General features: G+C 32.1%; 2 protein-coding genes across 5 annotated transcripts in view; both read left to right on the forward strand.

The window, feature by feature from the left end:
• The window catches only part of LOC100267131 (uncharacterized), a 68,638-nt gene extending 61,404 nt beyond the window's left edge, over positions 1 to 7,234 (forward strand). For all 4 annotated transcript variants that reach the window (XM_010654211.3, XM_019221223.2, XM_010654210.3 and 1 more), the window contains exon 17: positions 6,617 to 7,234. In XM_010654211.3, the coding sequence (XP_010652513.1) occupies positions 6,617 to 6,916 (300 nt within the window). In that variant the 3' untranslated portion in view covers positions 6,917 to 7,234. The remainder of the gene's footprint in view (positions 1 to 6,616) is intronic.
• Positions 7,235 to 14,029: 6,795 nt separating this feature from the next.
• Positions 14,030 to 17,465, forward strand: LOC100261957 (large ribosomal subunit protein uL13w). The gene is made up of 4 exons (XM_002267455.5): positions 14,030 to 14,445; positions 15,251 to 15,367; positions 15,509 to 15,596; positions 17,135 to 17,465. The coding sequence occupies exons 1-4, from the start codon at positions 14,174 to 14,176 to the stop codon at positions 17,276 to 17,278; spliced, it is 621 nt and encodes a 206-aa protein (XP_002267491.1). The 5' UTR covers positions 14,030 to 14,173; the 3' UTR covers positions 17,279 to 17,465.
• Positions 17,466 to 20,353: the final 2,888 nt, after the last annotated feature.

Raw genomic sequence — 20,353 nt, forward strand, 5'->3', positions numbered from 1 at the left:
GACCTATATCTAGTACATATTAGTTGTTAATATTAGCTAGTAGAATTAGTCAATCAATATACAAGTTAGGATAATTGTAACAGTCAACTTTTGACTTGGATAACTGTAAATTAGTGATTAGGACAGTTGTAAATTGGTCGTTAACCTCTTAGACACTATTTTATATGTGTATTACTTTTTAATCAAAAGTAAGAATTGTTTTTCCCAACCAATATGGTATCAGTGGCTGGCTAAACAAACCTCCAATCAGACTTTCATAGTCCCTAAAGTCTCCAATCAACTCAATAATCCTACTCTCCAAATCACCATCCAAAAACTCAATGATCATAATTTTCTTGAATGGTCTCAGTCAACCAAACTCTTTCTATTTAAGCCGAGGGAAGATGGGGTATCTATGTGAGACAATAACAGAGCCAAAAACTTCAGATCTTAACTTAGAATCATGGGAAGCTGAAAACTCTTTAATAATATTCTGGTTGTTGAATTCAATGCAACCAGAAATGGCTAAGACTTTCTTATTTCTCTCTACGGCAAAGGAGATTTGGGATGATGTTACACATAACTATTCAAAGTAAGGAGATGCCACTCAAGCGTTTGAATTGATGAACAAGATTCATGCAACCAAACAAAGAGACTTGACAGTCACAACATACTATAATACATTAAAGGCATGATGGCATGAGGTGGACATTTATCAACATATTGAAATGGAATCACCAAAGGATGTTGCAAAGCTTGTTGATTTATTTGAAAGACAAAGGATCTTTGAATTCCTTGCTAGCTTGAATTCAGATCAAGTAAGAAGTTGAATCCTTGGAAAAGTTCCCCTTCCTTCCTTGAATGAAAGGTGTTCCCTTGTGCATAGTGAAGAATCCAGAATTAGCGTCATGATGAAAACACCATCTCATGATAATTCTGCTCAAATGGTGGTTGTGGAGAACAATTCAAACACAATCAAGGGAGAGGAAAAAGATATAAGATGGTGTGACTATAGCAAAAGACCCAAACATACAAGAGAGACATGTTGGAAACTGCATGGAAGGCCACAACAAGGGAACAAGAATGTAAAATTATCCAAGCCCGACAGGAGTTTTCAAGTTGAGATAGTATCAGGCCTCACCTTTGTTGCTAATGGATCCATATCAGCTGATGAGAATCTACCTTTTATGAAGGAACAACTTGATCTTTTGTATAAGATCATGGGAAAAGCAGAGGTTACTCCCACTTCTACTTCTTGTGCTTTTGCACAATCAAGTACACTCCATAAAGCTCTTACAACCTGTATTGTATATAATTCTAACTCTTGGATCATTGATTCAGGAGCTAGTGATCAAATGACCAAAGAATCCAATTTTTTCTTGTTGTATATACCCTGTTTTGGCAAACAAAAGGTGTAGGTTGCTTCTTACTTCAGTTAGTGGTAAAGGAAATGTGCCTCTTTCACCAAAGATTACCCTCACTTCTATACTATATGTCCCAAAAATGTCTTGTAACCTTTTGTCAATTAGCAAACTTACAAAAACCTGCTTCAGTAACCTTTTTCCCAAATTATTGTGTTTCCCAGGACCTCACTTCAGGGAAGATGATTGGCTGTACTAAGGAGAGAAATGGCCTATACTACCTAGACACTGAGGAAGGGGGAACAATTTGGGCTTATCAAATAAAGGGGACCACTGAAAGATTTCTTGAATGTTATTGGCTGATGCATACGAGAGATTAGGACGTCCAAGTTTCACTTACCAACAACGGTTGTATCCTAAACTTTGTATCAACCTAGATAACTCTAAGTTCAAGTGTGAAGTGTGTGAATTGGCAAAAAACCATTAGCTTCCCTGTCCTTTAAGTAATAATAGAAGTGAAGTTCCTTTCTCTATTATACATATGGATGTGTGGGGACCTTCAAAGGTAAATTGTCTTTCTGGAGCTAGGTGGTTTATTAGTTTTATCAACAATTGCAGCAGGACTACTTGGGTGTATCTATTAAAGGGGAAATCTGAAACTATTCCCATCTTGCAAAAATTCTACAAAATGGTACAAACACAATTTGGTGTCCAAGTACGAGTGATTAGATCTAATAATGGAACTGAGTACTTCAATGAAAGTCTAAGTACGTTTTTCACTCAAAATGGCATTATCCACAAATCTACATGTGTGGATACCCCTCAACAAAATTTTGTGGTTGAACAAAAGAATAGACATCTCCTTGAAGTAGCTTGAGCACTTGTGTTTGCAAGAAATGTTCCAATGACTTTTTTGGGGGGTATTATCCTTACCACAACCTATTTAATAAATTGTATGCCTTCAAAACTCCCATTGAAACCTTGAAAAATTATTTTTCCCATATACCATGGCTTGGGACTCTCTCTTCAAAAGTGTTTGGATGCACTGTTTTTGTTCATATCCCAAGTAAAGGCAGATCTAAACTTGATCCTAGAGCTACTAAATGTATCTTCTTAGGTTACTCTCCCACTCAAAAGGGTTATAAATGCTTCCATCCTCCTTCTCGAAAGAAATTCGTTACAATGGATGTTAACTTCTTTGAGGACCAGCCTTATTATCAAAAGACTAATCTTCAGGAGGAGAAATTGGAAATGGAAGATCATTCCCAAGACTGGTCCCTACCTTTGCAAATGCCTACTTAGGTGGGTGAGAGAAATGGAATTCAGGAGGTGCCTAAAAACTCAGATCTACGAAATCGGGGGAAACCTCAAGATTCAGAGTTGTTTGTTTACTCAAGAAACTAGGCTGGAACAAGGTCAAGATCCTCTTAAGCACAATCAATCATTGACCCTAGAAAAAGGTACGTCTACTAATTCTCTTGATTCTATGATTTTAAATCCTCCCAATATTGTCCAAGCGGTTGATACTTATCTAGACATTCAGAAGCTTGGAAGGAGGGTGGGGAGATGGGTTGTTGGAGTCCTCACTTCTCAAGACGCCTTAATGATTGGGAGATGAGAGAGGTGGAGTCCTCACTTCTTAAGACGCCTTAATGATTGGGAGATGAGAGAGGTGGATTTTTTGTTTCGGAAGCTTCAACCTTTGGTTGTTAGAAGATCTGTGGAGAACACTTTGAGCTAGAGAGAAAGTAGGAATGGTTGTTTTTTTGTTAGTTCCCTCTACCGTTCCTACACAGGGGCTTCTAGTGATTCTTTCCCTTGGTGCATTATTTGGAGGTCTTTGGCCTCCAGTGAGAGTGAATATTTTTGCTTGGAAAGCGTCTTGGAATAGAATTTTGACTATTGACCAATTGAAAGGAAGGGGATGGAATTTTTCAAATAGATGTTTCTTATGTAAAGAAGAAGATGAAATCAATGACCATCTTTTTCTGTTTTGTAACAAGGTTAGCATATTATGGAATCTAATATTCTCCCTTTTCGGTGTGCATTGGGTTTTGCATTCCACCATGAGGGGAAACTTGCTTGGGTGGAATGGAGCTTTTGTGGGTAAAAGAAGGGAGAAGGCGTGGAGGGCTGCCCCTTTATGCCTAATGTGGACTTTATGGAAGGAAAGGAATGGGAGAGCATTCAACGATGTTAAATGGGCCAAACAAGCTATCAAATTTTCTTTTTTGTATAATTTTATGAATTGGGCTAGGGCATATATAGAGAATCACATTTTGTCTTTGGTTGACTTTATAGATTGGTTGTTTGTTAAGTAAGGGATTGGCTCTTTTGTCTTTGTGTTGTCTAGTTTTTTGGGCATTTAGTGTATACTTCGTGTGCATTGTTTTCTTCGTTTCTAATACATGCTCTTATTTACCTATCCAAAAAAAAACCCTTATCTACACATTCCTATAGCCATCAGAAATGGTGTTAAGAATTGTTTCAAATATCCTTTGTCAAATTTTTCATCTTATCACAGGATGAACAACAGCTATAAGACCTTTACTACAAACTTGGATTCAAGTTCAGTCCCAAAAAATATACAAGAAGCACTTGTTGACCCCAAGTGGAAGGAGGCAATAGATGAAGAAATGAAGGCCATGTATAAGAATGATATGTGGGATATAGTTGATTTACCTAAAGGAAAGCATCCGATTGGATGTAAGTGGGTGTTATTATCAAGTACAAAGCGGATGGCTCTATAGAGAGGTATAAAGCAAGATTGGTCGCCAAGGGGTACACTCAAACCTATAGGATTGACTACCAAGAGACCTTTGCACTTGTTGCAAAGGTGAACTCCATCAGAATCCTACTATCTCTTGCGGCAAATAGCGATTGGTCACTTCAACAATTCGATGTAAAAAATGCTTTTCTTCATGGGAACTAGGAAGAAGTCTTTATGGATGTACTTCATGGATTCAAGGGGCAGTTTAAGAATGGGAAGGTGTGTAAGTTGAGCAAGTCATTATATGGCTTGAAACAGTTCTCAAGGGCTTGGTTTAAAATATTTTCTTGGCCCTTGTGGGGTTTGGATATTAGCAAAGCCAAGGTTACTATGCTTATTGTCTATATGGATAACATTATGGTCATTGGGGATGATTTTGAGGAAATACAAAATTTGAAAGGTAAATTAGGCAAGGAATTTGAAATTAAAGACTTGGGAAATCTTAAATATTTCCTTGGTATTAAAGTTGTACGATTAAAAGAGGGAATATATGTGCCTCAAAGAAAGTACAATCTTGATCTTCTTCTAGAAGAAAGCAGAAAATCAGGGTGTAAGCCTTCAAATACACCTATAAATCATAATCATAAGCTAAGGATAAAGTTAGACGGAGTACCAGTTGATAAAAGAGATATTAAAGGCTTGCTGGCAAGTTGATATACCTATCTCATACAAGGCTTGACATTGCATATGTTGTTGGTGTTGTGAGTCAATTCATACATGCTCCCTTAGAAGATCACTTAGAAGCTATAATAAGGATATTGAGATATCTGAAGGCTACTCCAAGCATGGGATTGTTATTCTCTAAAAACAGTCACATACAAGTAGAGAGGCTCACATTGATGCTAATTATGTTGGATCTATAATTGGCAGGAGATCTACTTAAGGGTATTGCACCATTGTAGGAGGCAACTTGGTGACTTGGAGGAGTAAAAAAACTTGTAGTTGCTAAGTCAAATGTTAAGGCTAAATACCAAGCTATGGCCCTAGGTATTTGTAAACTCATGTGGATCAAGACTTTACTAAAAGAATTACAAGTAGATGTTGAAGAACCCATGAGGCTATATTGCGACAATAAGGCAGCCATAAGCATCGCACATAACCTAATTCAACACGACCGCACTAAACATGTTGAAGTAAATAGACGCTTCATCAAAGAAAAAATTGATGACGGTCTCATTTGCACTCCTTTTGTCTCATCTAAATTGCAGTTGGCTGACATATTCACAAAAGGAGTGTCTAATCCAAGCTTGAACTCAGTGACATGCAAGATAGGAATGAAGAATATCTTTGAACCAACTTGAAGGGGAGTGTTGGAGATCAATAGAATCCTCTGATCTTAGGGCCTGATCAGCTCTAAGGACTTATATTTGGTATATATTAGTTTTTAATATTAGCTAGTAGAATTGGTCAATCAATGTACAAATTAGGATAACAGTCAACTATTGAATAAGACGCTATAAATTAGGTGTCAGCCTCTTAGACACAATTATATATGTATACTACTTTTTAATCAAAAGTAAGAATTGTTTTTCCCAACCAATAATATATTACATTGTTGCTTCTCATAAATAAAAAAAAATTTCAAGGTTGGGAGGTAGAAATGGTGGAAGCATTCCTTAAGTTGGTTTGGAGATTGTTCTCAGTAAAAACCTAATTTTATTTTGGTATCAGCTTTTAGAGGTCCTTTTTCTAGTCAAAGTCGTTGTGAAAAACCGAAGAAAGGCTTAGAGGTTTGCCCCGTTTTGGATCACTTGTTAGGAGAGAAGTTGAAGATTTTTCGAAGGCTCAAAGCAGTGACTCAATCATTAAAGGATTCTTTTAGACGAACATTGTTTCTTTGGTCCAGATTTTGTCTGGAAGCAGGCTGCTCATCCATTCTAGATTTGTGGATTGGGTGGGCTTGCATCGATGTATTCACTTTTCTTGTTTCTTATCCTTTGTGTACTTCCTATGTACTTGGGTTCCTCCCCCTTTTTGATCAGCCCTTCTTTATCAATTGTTCGTTTGCAAAAAACTTACAATTGCTTTAGGAAAGAAACCTCCTGCGATCTCCTGTCTTTTGAATGCAGCTAGTCATTATTTATTTCAATCTTTTGTTGGTTACCATGAAGAACATTTTCTGGTTGTGATCTTATGCAATGATCATTTTAGCAGCAATGAAGATGAGTCAAATGAGAAACGGATTCCTGCAAAAAAGAAAAAAAGAAAAAGAAAACAACCATGTGTGAACCCTAAGTAGCATCGAGATGCCCATGTTTTCTTTCCTTCCCTCTACTTTCTCGACTAGCAAACAGATCATAACTAGACTTACATTCCAAGGTTCTAAGTTTCCGAGTCTGTAACCTGTCTCATCAAAACAAAACCAAACAGCAGAACCTTGAAAACTCAAAATGAACGTAGAAATCTAGACCCTTTCCAACTATAAAAAAAAAAATTATTGACGTCATTTCTCTTTTTGTAGGTGTTGAATTTGTGCTAATCCACTTCATTGTTTCTTTTGATCCAGGTTATCGTTTATGCAGCGCTGTATCTGAAACTGAAAAGGAATCCAAATTCACAAGAGAGAAACCCAGAGAAAAATGCAGCAAGAATATTGAATATTTTGGAGCCTGAGAAAAGTGGAAAGATAACAAGAGAATCATGCATCCAGTTTCTGTCAAAATGGAATGAAGATGTGGAAGACCTCATCTTCATGAAGCCTCTGCATGTAAGAATAGGGTTGGAGTCTCTTAGCCACCCAAAAGCCGAAAACGCCAAAGAGACGGTGTTAACTGAAACCTCCATCCAGGTCAATGTATTCCTTTAGCTCCTAATTGCAGCAGCTGCTCATCTTCAATTTTGGTGATATTCCTTTTTCTTGGTGTTGTAACTTATTCCTCCATAGGAGGCAGTGACTCCTTTCTTTTAGGGTTTAGATTTGGTATATGGGAATAAGCATAGGAATAGGGTAGGAATGAAGGTGAATTGTAATAGCATATAGAATAGATGAATCAAAATTCTAATGAGAGCAAGATTTGGTTTTCATCACAATGAATTTTTAATTATTATTCCCATTGTAAAAAACAAAACAATTCAAATGCATTAATAAATGAGAAATCAAATTGATTTTTTATTCTTATTAAAATTTTGATAGAATTGAGTTTTACTTCCTATGAGAATAAATTCTTGATTTGTTATTGTCATTTCTATTAAAGTAGTGATAAATAGAAAATTATACAAATTTTTCCTTATTTTTTATTTCATTTTTTATAAGAATATAAGAGTTTGTTTGGTAATTGTTTTTTAAAACTATTTGAAAAATAGTTTTTAAGAAAAAAATTTGAAAATTGTTCACTAAAATTTTGTAAAACAAAAATTTATTTAGAAATCTAAAATATTTTTAATCTATTTTTAATATTTTTAAATATGTCTTAAAAATAATTTTTATGTTTAATGTTTTATTTTAAATTATTCTATATGTTATATAATTATTTTTTAAAACAATTTTTAGAAAATAAATGAAAAATAATTAAAAGATGTTCTTTAAAAAATTCTTAATGGTTTTATTTTTGCATTTGTAATTTTGATTATGCCAAGCGAAATAATACAAAGGAGTTGAGTTGTTGTCCTCCTTTTAATTAAATATTTTATTATTAATATATTGTTTGGATATTTATTATTATTATTATTAGTAACGAGGCAAATCCTATATCAAATGCAAAAGGGTTTTGAAATTTGCTTTAAAAAGATAATGGTTTTTAAAAATTTATTAAAAAATTTAGGTATTAAAATTTTATTATTATTTCAAATTTTAAAAGTAATTTTTAAGCAGGTAAAATAATAAAGTCTATCATTATTACATAAAAATTATTATATTTTATATAAAAGTTATTTTTCTATCTTTATTTTTTAAAAATAGAAAATAATAAATATATCTAAATAAATATTAAAATATTTATTTTTAAAAATTTTTAAATATGAAAATAAAATATTTTAATAATTTTAAAAAATATGATTAATTTTCATAAAATGTTTTCCGGCCTTTTGAGAATTACTATTGAATATATTTGTATATTATTATTTTTTTTTCTAAAAATAATTCTCATTTTGGTTTCAAACCCAATAACAGTGAATTAGTTGAGAAAATTATACTCTTTTTTTTTTTCTTTCATTCCAAAATCATTGAACAAACTCGTTGATGGCACAGAGATAACCTACGGAAGTAATGTCCTACTATTTTATTCATCAAACAAATCAATTATATGAAATTGATTTCCTGCGGCATTTTGTAAAATGAAATTAAAAAAAAACGAATATAAAATAGAATAATATAAAATATTAAAAATATAATAATAAAAAGGATATAAATAATACAAAATAAAAATGATTTAAAAATATTGGAATTTGATAAAAACAAATTAATAGTAAATATGAGAAAAAAGGAAAACTCGCAAAAAAGAGTAAAAATTTTAAAATATCTTCAAATTTATGAAAACATAAAAATATTGAAATTTTTTAAAAACAAATTGATATCATAGATGTGGATAGAGGCTGTAACATAAGGGTTTTTCCTAAGAGGTGAATCATATACTTCTTTTGGGACAAATGTAGCCCATAATTAGTGCGTTAGACTTCTATCCTAAGAAAATAGTTGATTTTGTCAAAATCCTTAAAGAGAGAAAATAACATTAAGGTGAGAAATCAAATGGGTTAATTTTGAACTATTACTTTCCGTTATAATAATATTATCCACATAGACTAAAGCAACGACACTAGACTTAAGATGTAAAACCAAGTTGAAGTAAAAAAGACTTTAACCTTTTAAACCAAGCTCGAAGGACTTGTTTCAAGTCATATCATTTTTTATGTAGCTTGTACACTTGCTATGTATTTTGTTCAAAACCAGGTGGTTGCTGCATAAACACATCATCCGACAAAACCCCATTGAGAAATACATTACTAACATCAACCAACCTAATCTCCTATCCTGTAGCTAAAGCAATTGTAAGAACTACTCTAATTGTTATTGGTTTCACCACTAGGCTAAATATTTTAGTAAAATAAAAACCAACTTGTTGATCAAGTCCCTTAGCCAAAAAATTAGCTTTATATCTAGAAATTGAACAATTGAGATTTCTTTTGATTTTGAAGATCCATTTGCAATCATCGACTTTCCTATTTGGAAGTAAATATACAAGAGACCAAGTTTTATTCTTAAGCGAGGCATCATATTTATTTGACATAGCAACCTTCCAATAATCACAACTTTTAAGGCCTTATTAATAGAGGTGGGTTCACTTGTAGATAGATCAATAGCAACATAGGCTTTAGGCTTTAAAATTTCTCTTATATAACAAGTAACCACAGGTTCTAAGTTAGTAGGTAGTGGAACATTACTACAATCAAGAATAAACTAAGACAAAACATGTGTAGGGGGTGATGAAGAATTAGGTTCAAGAGTTGGCACAAGTGACAAGAAAGCAATGAGTGTTGTAGTGGGAGACTCAACAAGATGGTGACTAGGTGAGCCATTTTAGATAAAGGTTGCAAAATAGGAGATGGAAGAGGATGCATTGTGTTGTCAATGATATATGAGGAAAAAGTTTGGTTAGGTGGTTTTGAAGCAAAAGGTAATGTAAATTCATCAAACACATAATGTCATGAGATGTGAATTCTTCCATTAGAAGCCAAGCATCGGTAATCTTTGTGGACATCACTATAGGCTATAGCTAAGAAATGTGCAGAGGAAAGAATGGTATTGTTATTTATGATTATGGTAAGGTCTTAAGTGAGGTTAACAAGTACAACCAAATACCTTTAAGAAGTTATAACTAGGTTTAGTGTAAACCAACACTTCCAACGGTGATCTCTAGCTTAGGATTCATCGCTTTGGTTTCAACTTAAGAAATTTTGAAGGGAACCCGATTCTAAAATAAAATCTCCAAGTCAATAACCTTTGATTGCAACAAGAACTTTATGTTTTCAAGAAAGACAGTTTGTAACATCGTCCAACTTCATTGTAACTAGGTGATTGAGAGGATTAGCTATTTGAAGAATTCGAACAACTGGAGATAACTTTGGACGTGGTGATGGTGTTCATGGAAGAGATTTCTACCATGATTGAGCTTAAGAACTATAATACAATATGAAAGCAAAAATAACAAAGAATTGAAAAGATAACAAAGAGTTGAAATAGAAATGTGAAAATGTGAATCTCAATAATGGAATACACCTAGAGGGGGGTGAATAGGTGTTTTATAACAATTTTGAAATTCTCCCAACAAATATTACCTAACCTTAGACTATCTTAATGTCAAGAAACTTTTCTTCCAACAACTTTTCAACAAATCATAACATCCACAAGCAAGAATGTATGCATCAACACTCTCCCAACAATTTATCAAAGCAAAACACATACAAATGCTTCAACACTCCTAAAAATTAAATCAAAATGTAGAGTGAGAGAAAGAGACAATGAACACCGGATTTTAACATGGAAAACCTCCGAAGAGATAAAAAACCACGGGCCTATCACCGATTGAAAAACTCCACTATGAAGAATAAAAACTGAGTACAAGGTTTTACCTAGTTCAAGCCAACCAATCCTTCCCCGACTACTTGACTAGTACCTTCATTTTCAGCTTCTCTCTTCTTCTTTCGGAGCACACTTGGAGTCCGCACCAAGCTCAATCCCAGCCTCTTCTTGAATCCACACAAGAAGAAAAATGGGTATGTACCCAAACCCAAATAGAATGAGAGATTGAGATGTGTATGAAGCAATGAATCAACCCATTTATTGCTCAAGAAAATCTATTAAAAGCTAGTTTGGAAAACATTAAGAGAAGTGGATTTTCTTTGCAATCAAAAACCCCAAATTAGGAAAGCAAAAATGAGAAAATGAGGAACACTTAGAGTGTGGCTGCTCTCCCCACGTTTTCAGCAGTCTCTCACACCAGAAAATGAGAGAAGATTGGTTTTTAAAGTGTAAAAAGAAACCCTTAATCTAATGACTGATATTTGATAAAAAAATAAAAAAAAACATTAGTTGGATAGATCCACCCCTACACTTGGATCGATCCAGAAACAGATGAATTTTCCCTTGCACCAAAAACCATTTTTCCCAACTTTCTAACACATTTAAAGATTAAAAACCGGGTTGATTCACATCCAATTACTCCACACTCGACTACATACCTCGGCCTCTTAGCAAAGTCTTAGTCTTCAAAGTCAAGTAGTATGAATAGGAATAGGAAAGCCGAGTTAGGGAACACTTAGGAATTTTGTCCGAAATTACCAACCTAGCTAAACACTCACAAAATAATCTTTTAAAATCTTTCTCATATATTTTCATTCTAATTGAGTTATATAATAACTAGGTTATTTATATCTCTACAATAAGTTATTTCTAACATTTACAACAACCCAAAATATTAGGAAAATACAAGTAGCTAAGTGGTTAGCTTCAACACTTTTTACCCTTTTTGTCATAATATTTGTACTCTTCTCACATTTTTTTTTTGTGTATCTTTTCTCCTATTATCCATATCATCTCTTGCAATCTTTGTACTTCCTCACATTTAAATATTATAATAGAAATATGATTTAAATTTTAAAAAAATAATGTAGAAGTATTAAAAATATAATACTAAATAAAAATGACATAAATGATATACAAATATTGGAATTTGATACAATCAAATTGATAGTAAATATGACCAAGTTATTTGAAAGGGGTGAACTCACAAAAAAGTCTAAAAATTTTAAAATATAAATTCTATTAATTATTAAATATTCAAATATTATTTGACACAAAATTTCTAGTTGCATTTATATGAAAAAAATAACAAATATTACCTTAATACTTAATAATCTCTTGAAATCCTTCTTACAATATTTTCTTCAAAAAATGTAAATTCTTTGTTTCCTTTTTTTAAAAGATATAAAACTTTCTCTTCAAATTTATGAAAACATGAAAATAAAAAATATAAAAATATTGAAATTGTTTAAAAACAAATTGATCACAAATATGCCTTAATGATCTCAATTTTGATCAATAATAAACTCATTTAAAAAATCTAAAATTAAATCCTACTAAGAATTAAATATTCAAATATTATTTAACATAATATTTCTACTCACAAAATTTACATTTACAAGAAAAAAAAAAATCAAATATTACTTTATCACTTGTAATTACTTTAAATCATTTTTACATTATCTTATTTAATTTTTGCATTTCTTTTTCAAGATATATTAAGCTAATCTTCAAAATTTTCAAATTTTGACCACCGCTCTTCACCTAGAATCATGAATTTTGAGTCAAAGTGGGTTGTTTGAATACAAAAATATAACTTTTAGGTTTCTTTTAAAACTTATATTCAAGTCTCTTATAATCACTTAAGTGTTACATCATTCTCCCACGAAAAATAAAGCCTCAATTAAAAAAAAAATTAATGATATTCTTCGATAATAAAAGAACTACTTCAAAAATAATTTTGACAAAATGATTAAACTTAAGTGATATTTGTTTTTTTACTTAATTCTAAATAGAACCTTAATACTTAGAACCCGTTTGATAGTGATTCTAATGAAGTGTTTTTATTTGAAGTGTTTTCTGCTATAGTGTTTCTGTGAAGAACACTTTTATGATAATCAGAAAAAATGATTCTAAAGTGTTTTTGATAATATATTGTATAAATATAAAAACACTTTTAATATTAATAAATTACCAAAAAGGACATACAATTTTAATTAAAAAAATGGTATGATAAACAAAAAAACTTTTTATTAATGAAAAAACATCTAAATCACTAAAAAACATAACATTGAATAAAAGATAATTTTAAAATTAAAACAATATATGATTACCTATTAATTCTAAAAAAAAAAAGACTTTTCTAATTAAAAATAATAATTTTTTTATCACTATACTAAAATTTTAAAAAATATTTACAAAAAAATGGAAAAGGAAAACAAAAAAAGAATAGAGGGTTACCTTCGATCCACGATCTCGAATGAAAATAGAGGTTTACTGTGTTGTCTCATATGGAGAGCGATGGAGGAGGAGAATAAAGGAGAGAGGTATGAACGAAAGGGAAGAAAGATATCGGGAATCACTGGGGGGCATTTTTGGAATATTTCAAAAAAATTGAAGTGTTTTTAAAAAAAAAACACCTGTCAAGTGATTCTCTAAAAATCACTTCAAGTGTTTTTCCAGATTTTCAAAAGTGTTTTTTAAAATTTTCCAAACACTTTATTTTCATCCCAAAAACACTTAAAAGTGTTTTTAAGAGTAGAAACACTTTTAAAAATCACTACCAAACGGGCTCTTAATAATGTTAAATATTAAATTATTTATTTTTGTAGTATTTTATTTCTATTAAGTATTAAAAAATAAAGAAAAACTAATATGTTTTTTTTTTCTATTTAGAAAAAACTATATATTTTGGTTTTTTTCTATTTAATAAAAAGTTTATAATAAGTTATGAAAAAATAGAAAAACAAATAACCTAAATTCCAAAAACAAATTACTTTCAAGAAAAAGCCAAAAAAACAAACATCACTTTAGAGTCTGTTTTAGTTGTATGATTTAAAAATAATTTTTTTTTTTTAAAATAAAAAAAAACTGTTTTAAAAAATTTATAACACTATTTGTCATTATTCTGTTAAAACAATTTTTAAAAATAAAGCATAATTTTTAGAGAACAAGTAAAAGTTGCTTTTATTGATTTTTAAAATACAAAAGATTGTTTGCTTGTTTTCAAAAAATATTTTTAAGTTAAAAAATAAAAAATAATTTTTGATAACAAGTTTGAGAAAACATAGGGAAAGGCAACCTTAATTTTTGTTTCCATAATGGGGCTTTTGGCCCAAAACTCCCGCATCACTGCCTACACGTCGACGGGTGATGAAGCAAGCACCCACTAAAGCTAATCCGGATCCAGGACATCCCGAACCGGTATTAGCACACATCTCCCTCGTGACCAAACAACCCCTTAACTCCCTCTCTCTTATAAACCCTCACAAACCCTAGCTGCCATTGTTGGATTCGGCGAGAGAGAAAGAGAGAAAGAGAGAGAGAAGGATGGTGTCGGGATCAGGGATCTGCGCCGGGAGAGTGGTGGTGGACGCAAGGCACCACATGCTGGGGAGGCTGGCGTCGATATTGGCGAAAGAGTTGCTGAATGGGCAGAAAGTGGTGGTAGTGAGATGCGAGGAGATCTGCCTCTCTGGTGGACTCGTTCGCCAGAAGATGAAGTACCTGAGGTTCCTCCGCAAGCGCATGAACACCAAGCCCTCTCATGGGCCCATCCACTTCCGCGCCCCCTCCAAGATCCTCTGGCGTACCATCCGTGGGTGAGTTATTAATATTTTTCTGTTGTCCTTATCAGAAAAATGAGAGTGTCATGGGTCTGGCCCTCCTGGTTCAAATGATCTAATGCTGTTTGGTTTTTCTTGTTTGCTGTTTGTTTTTTTATTATTTATTTGCTCTGCTGTTGTGTATTGACTGTCTGTTTGGTTGCTGAGAAACTTTGGGAAGTGGTAAAGATGGGATATGATCATATATCTTAATTAAGTTATTTATGCCGTGAATAAAAGCATAAGGAAACGAAAATTCTGGATCTTGTATTTTTGCTAAAATCTTAAATGTGCTTTCTTATTTTTCTTCTTGTATTGTTAAATATTAACTATTGTTTAGGAGAAAGAGAAATCAGGTGAAAAGAATGAAAGAATCTTGGCTCAAACTGACTCTCAGCTAAGAGTGGGGGGGTTTATGTCCTTTCCGAAGATTGCTTGCATTTCTCAACAATCAATTTTGTGAATGGGTTTCTGTTTTGAATTGCCGGGTGTTTTAGTCCATGCTCTACTAGGATTTATTACTCATTCACTGAAATGGTAAATGAAAACTGTTCGTTTGGTTGCTGAGAAAATCAGGAAAAGAAAAGAACAAGAAATTTTAAATTGTACAAAACTCGAATTAACTAAGGCATGCTTGCAATGCTCAGTTGAGTGGAGTATTTGTTTGTCTGAATCCAAATCATGGAGAATCTTCAATTAGAAATTTTGGTGCCTGTACCTTTCCTTCACTTCATTAGGTACCATACAGAGCTTAATTTCAACACTGTTTTTAATGAATTTTTTTGGTTTTGTTTTATTGTAGGATGATTCCGCACAAGACCAAGCGTGGAGCAGCAGCCCTTGCACGATTGAAGGCTTATGAGGGAATCCCTCCACCATATGATAAGATGAAGAGGATGGTCATTCCTGATGCACTCAAGTTAGTTTCTTGTTTCTCTTGATTATCGTTGTCTCTGAATTTCTTAATTGGGGTTTGGTTTCAAGTCTATTGTTTTTTTAATCATGTGTTTTAATCTTGTTTCTTGCTAATTGATTTGATGGTTGGTTGAAATAAAATTAGGGTTTTGAGGCTTCAGGCTGGACACAAGTACTGCTTGCTTGGCCGGCTTTCCTCAGAGGTTGGATGGAACCATTACGATACCATCAGAGTAAGATTTCACTTCCCTACCTCTTGGAATCAATTTGAGCTCTCTCTCTCCCCTCCCCAAACAAACACACACTCACATGCATAGATGCACATCAATACTCACTCTAATCTGTACTTATATAACCTATTCTGTACTTGTTGATTGAACTTTTTTTTTTCCATGGTAGTAGGTAAATATATGCAACTATTGTATATTCTGATTTCTTTATGGGCACTAATGTGTCATGTGATACATGCAGCCCATTTATTGATTTTATGGCAAATCATAGTCCAGTTTTGATATGTTTTTTGGCATCTTATTTTTTTTGCAAATTCCGATATTTTAAAAATTTAAAGAATCCTCACTATTCCTTTAATGGTTTTTATGTTATGGTAGCTGTCCACACTATTCTTTTTATGATTTTCATGTTATGGTAGCTGTCTGAGTTCCTTTCAACTTCTGTTTGAAAGTTATGCTTTGCTCTCTCTCTATCTCGGTTTTTGTGAATTTTGTTGCTTGATTATATTTTTGGTTGGTATTCCAATCATGTGCATGGGAAAGTGATATAAATGGGCATTTTCCATCAGTTTTATTTTTTATTGGTATTCTGCCAAGAAAATGGGATGGAATATAAATGGACATTTTTCCTCAGGGTTTTTTTTTTTGGTTAATTTTATTTTTACAGATGTGGGATTGGTGGATTGTGCCTCTTGTGATTAACAGGAATCAAAGATAACTCATCTCACTTTTCACAAGTGGATTTTCTATAAGTGTTTCGTTCCTCTCTTAAAAAAATGCAAGCATTGCTGCATGCCAGCATCAGCTTTAAAAAATTGTCGTTTGGGGGTCAATGTAAAGAGCAAAACAACCAAAGTTTCAACTTCTGAAAATAGTCATAGATGGTCTCTTCTTTGGTGGATGATATTGTGTTTTAAGGAATGAATATGCACTCTGATGTTCAGAAATGATGGGCAGTATGTTCTTTCTGTTTGTATAGTGGATATAATTTGCTGGTTGTGGTGCTTCCTGGCATGTCATATGATAGGAGCTGATGGCTGCATGTAACCAAGAAATATTTGAGGTCCTCTTGGTGTAAATTCCAGTTCAATTAGAATTTATAATGATATGTAATTGTCTATGGATATGGTTTCATTTCTTTAAGAAGTTAAACCTAGCTTTACTACTTTAGCCTACTTTCATTGAACCAATCAACTCAACTTTGAAAGTTTAAGATAGGTTAGGTAGCTCTGTAGCCCAATATAGTTGGGTTTTGGTATACTCATGCTAGAGTGGTACCATGCCTTATATGATGTCTCTTACTTATACAGAGAGGTAGTGATCTTTTTACTTACTAGCTCTATCTACAAAGAAAGTAAATAAAACTAGAGGGTTATGTTCTATATCATGGGTTATACTTTCCAGTTTCTACATCTTTCCCCTTCATTATTGCATCAAATTAATTGATGTAAGACACCTCCCCAAGGAAACTGTGAATTTACAATGGCCACACAAAGTGTTGGTAAGCAAAATCTGTTTTCTAACTTGTTCTGGTGCTACAGGAGCTGGAGAAGAAAAGAAAAGAGAGAGCTCAGCTGGCATATGAGAGGAAGAAGCAACTGACTAAACTTAGGGTGAAGGCTGAGAAAGTGGCTGAGGAGAAGCTTAGCACCCAACTAGACATCCTTGCTGCTGTTAAGTACTAAATTTCTATAGACTACTTAGTTGATTACAATTTTGTTGAGAGGATTATTTCCTGCTGAATTTGCTTTCAGTTTCGATGATTTCTTTTAAGACAATAGAGGGCTCTAGATATCTGGATAAATTATGAACGGCCATCTGTGTTTTCCTACTTTTTGGTTCTACTTGTGATTCAAAACAGGGAATACGTTTAATTTGGGTCCATGTTTATCTGCTGCCCATTCTTGCTTCTTCTGCTCAACACCAAGTATACCTTCAATGATGTCATGGAAACCTTTGTGGGTTTTACAAAGGTCTGCAACTTCTGTGGGTTGGATAAGGTTGAGTGTAACCCAAACCTAATCTGAATTAAGAAATAATCCTCCAGAGAGTTCAACTTAACATGACCTCTAAATAAAGGTATTTAATTCAAATATAATTTAACCTCATTTTTCTAAGTTTGAAGAGGTTGGTGAGGTTAAACTCTGATAGTTGGATTAGAATTGGTTGGTTGGTTATATGATTTTCAAAATACATGATCTATGTATTTATATCAAAATTAAAATAGTAAATATGATGAATTTTCTAGATGAAAATAAAAAGGGATGAATAGATTTATATATATTTCTAAAAAAGTATAATGTGATTGATATATATTATAGAATAATATATACTATTTTAGGATCTCCAAACCTTGGTCAAATTTCAATCCAAATTGAATTGAGCTTGAAAAAACTAAGGTGTTTTTTTTTTTTTTTTTACTTAATTCTAGATATAATCTTAGGTTATGTTTGGTTCTAGACAATACCAAGGAAAGAAAAAAATGTAAAGAAAAATAATTTTTTCATATTTGGTTGTAAAAATATAAAAAAAAATAAAATATAATTAAAATTAATTAAAAATGTATGTATTTTTAAATTATTTAATTTTTATATTAATGAGTTAAAATAAATAAAATGAGTTTGAAGTAACAAAAAAAATAATTTATCGACTTTTAATCTATTTTTTATTTTCCTTTATTTATTTTTTTTTTACTTTTCCTTTATATTTTCTTTCCCTTACATTTTTCCTCAAATTTTCTAGGAACCAAACATAGACTTAATGTTTAATAGTGTTAAATATTATATTATTTATTTTTATTGTATTTTATTTATATTAAGTATTAAAAAGTAAATAAAAACTAATATATTATTTTTTCTATTTATAAAAAGTTATATATTTTTGTTTTTTTTATTTAATAAAAAATTTATAATAAATCATGTAAAAATAAAAAAACAAATATCTTAAATTTTGAAAACAAATTATTTTCAGCAAAAAATAAAAAATACAAACACCATCTTAATCCAAGTTAAACCAAATGCGGGTTAGAGTGTTACAAGGTAGATACTATATAATGCTTATGGCTTTGCCGCTTTGTTGAAATTTGGCTAGCTACCTGAAACAATAGAGTGGCTTGTTTGAGAAATTAAAATGTAACTCTGTGTTTGTAATGTAATGATAGTAAGTTTCTCATATTTTCTCCCCTCCATTTCTCAAATTTTTTAACTCCTTGATTTGATTGGATGAGTCATAGCCTACCACTTCCCATTTTCTTGCTCACTTTTTTTGGATTTTGTTCATATCTTGTGTTCTAAACCCTTAAATAAGGATTAGATGTATGGTTAAGAGTAATGAATGATTAAATAACCTAGACACATTGGCTTTACTGTGCTAGAGCTACAAAGCCAGCGCAGCCATCAACTTGAGAACCTATTCAACCATTCAAAATGGCTACTTTTATTTTGTGAATTATATTTTTAATATGTTTTTATTACGAATAACAATAACTTTAATGTTTTTCAAAATTTTAATTAAATAAAAATCAGATTTGTGCATCATCATCAGTCATGGTCTTTTTTTTTTTTGAAAAGCTCTTTTAGAGAGAGATAAATTAGTAGGACTCACATTATTTATTTGAAACTTAATTCCCTTAAAAGTTACAAGATTTCACCTTCAAATGCTATAAGAGGTTCCCTGAAATGAAGCATTCCCTTAATGGGTTATGCAGTGGAAGAGAAAAGAAAAAAAAGGAAGAAGAAGAGAGAAGGCATAATGATTGATGCATAATGAATAGTATCAGTACGCGATAGGATAATCTTTGCGTGATTTGGGCTTCTTTCCTTTGTCGAAAAGATTTATAAGAAGATGATGGAGTTTGAATTTGCAAGCGAAGTTACCTAAAGGCTAACCTATCATATTCCCTTAATGGGTCCCTTCAGCATCCTGCCTTCCCCCCATATTTTGCCCATCTAAAAAATGGCCCAAGGATGTTCAATTTTATGCCCTGGGCTTAAAATAAGCCTCTAACAACTTGATTTCAGCTCCCAAGTTATTTTATACCACACAAGTTGTTTAATAAAATAACAAATGTACAGGACAAACCCACCTCCTTTTTTTTATTTCTTTCAATGGCTTCACTTTCAAGCTTCTTAAGACAAAAAATTTGACTTTAAACCAGCCACCCAACAATTTATTAATTAAATAGTTTAAAAATTATTATGTTTTTTTAAAAGGGAAAACGAAAGAAGAAAATGGGTGTAAGTTCAATTAATCTCAAATGCACCAGTGAGCAACAATATATATACAATCCAAGCCATTATGAATAAGAAGAAAGAGCCATTTGGATTGCCCAATAAATTTATAAAGAATTGGATTCAAAAGAGTCAAGATTCCATTTTCTTTCTCTCCTGAAAAGGGCTTTGCATAACTAAAAAATCATTCAGAGCTCCAAGGCAACAAATACTAACTTTTGAGTGCATATGTTTGAAACACATGGAGTTACTAATTATATGCATTCTGGGAACTGGTCCAACAACAACAACTCCTTTTCAAAGACAGACATCAATTTATGAACAAAATTTTGTTCATATATATTCTTTTGCTAGTTGCAAATTTACAGCATAAAATATGATTCATCTGGGTATCTGATCAATTTCAACTAGTGATTACTTTTCAATATTATATAGAGAAGTAACTTTTTAAAAACATGGAAAGACCTTTCGTTATGGTAAAATTCAAAGAGGACATCCTTTTTCCCTACTTTTTTCCTACCCAACCTTACC

Source organism: Vitis vinifera, chromosome 7 (genome assembly GCF_030704535.1).
Source record: "Vitis vinifera cultivar Pinot Noir 40024 chromosome 7, ASM3070453v1".
Taxonomy (NCBI): Eukaryota; Viridiplantae; Streptophyta; class Magnoliopsida; order Vitales; family Vitaceae; genus Vitis; species Vitis vinifera.

Coding starts and splice junctions, on each gene's coding strand:
- LOC100261957 (XM_002267455.5), top strand. CDS start 14,174: ATGGTGTCGGGATCAGGGATCTGCGCCGGGAGAGTGGTGGTGGACGCA. Junction 14,446..15,250: donor CTCTGGCGTACCATCCGTGG/GTGAGTTATTAA, acceptor GTTTTATTGTAG/GATGATTCCGCACAAGACCA. Junction 15,597..17,134: donor ACCATTACGATACCATCAGA/GTAAGATTTCAC, acceptor CTGGTGCTACAG/GAGCTGGAGAAGAAAAGAAA.